The sequence below is a fragment of the Dipodomys spectabilis genome, unplaced genomic scaffold (genome assembly GCF_019054845.1).
Source record: "Dipodomys spectabilis isolate Male_0828 unplaced genomic scaffold, ASM1905484v1 ptg000349l, whole genome shotgun sequence".
NCBI lineage: Eukaryota > Metazoa > Chordata > Mammalia > Rodentia > Heteromyidae > Dipodomys > Dipodomys spectabilis.
In genome coordinates, this window is record NW_024871026.1 from 706,382 (window position 1) to 707,396 (window position 1,015).

Below are 1,015 nucleotides of genomic sequence, written 5' to 3' on the forward strand. Positions count from 1 at the left end.
TCACGGTCCTCAGGATGTAAAGGAATAGTAAAACAGCAATCCTTTAAATCAATAACAATCTTATGGTACCCCGTGGGAATAGCCACGGGTGTGGGAAGTCAGGGTTGAAGGGCTCCTATGGACACCATGGCCTTATTTACTTCTCTAAGATCCTGAAGTAATCTCCATTTTCCTGATTTCTTTTTAATTACAAAAATGGGAGTGTTCCATGGAGATGTGGTGGGTTCAATGTGGCCTGCAGCAAGCTGTTCCTGTACTGTAGCTGTAGTACCTGTACCTGTAGTAGCCGTAGCCAGTTTTTCAGAGGACAAAGGCCATTGATCAACCCATACAGGCTCAGTCCTTTTCCAGGATATTTTGTCTGCATGGAATACAGGCATGTCAACGGCCCTAGGATAAATTTTTATAGCCCATACGGAAAGGAATGATTTTTACCTCCACCTGAATGGGTTCTTTAGGACCTTGAGAATGTTTTCCTAAGCCTTGTCCAGGGCGAAAGCCCTGGTTAAGCATCTGTTGAGTAACCAATTCATTTGGACTATACATTATAAGCTTCATTTGGGATAAAATATCACATCCCCACAAGTTAACCGGGAGGGTCTCAACCACGTACAGCTGGACTGTGCCCTTATTTTTTGCTCCACCTTCCCAGGTTAAAATTTTGGAGCTCTTTAATGGGTTAGAGGTTTGTCCAATGCCTTTAAGGTGAGTCATGGAAGGGGTAAGGGGCCAGGATGGGGACCAGTCTCTTTTAGAAATAATTGTAGCATCAGCACCCATATCCATAAGGCCTTCAAATTTTTCCCCATCTAATTTTAGCTTGAAGAGAGGCCGGTCCTGAGTAATCTCCTGGACCCAGTAAGCATCCGAAGACCTAAAGCCTCTGGATCCTCTCTTTTGTGTAAGGCTAGGGTTTGTCTTATCAAGGGGAAGCAATATTAATTGAGCAATTCTTTGTCCAGGAAAAACTTTTGACTGGCCCCTGAGAAGCAGTAGCCAGTAACTTAATCTCTCC

The 1,015-nt window shown here is 43.9% G+C and overlaps 1 protein-coding gene across 1 annotated transcript; it reads right to left on the reverse strand.

Annotated features, from left to right (window-relative positions):
• Positions 1 to 390: 390 nt before the first annotated feature.
• LOC122095406 (endogenous retrovirus group K member 6 Pro protein-like) lies at positions 391 to 786 on the reverse strand. Its single transcript, XM_042665815.1, has one exon. It carries the CDS (start codon positions 784 to 786, stop codon positions 391 to 393), a length of 396 nt encoding a protein of 131 aa, XP_042521749.1.
• Between the last annotated feature and the right edge of the window lie 229 nt (positions 787 to 1,015).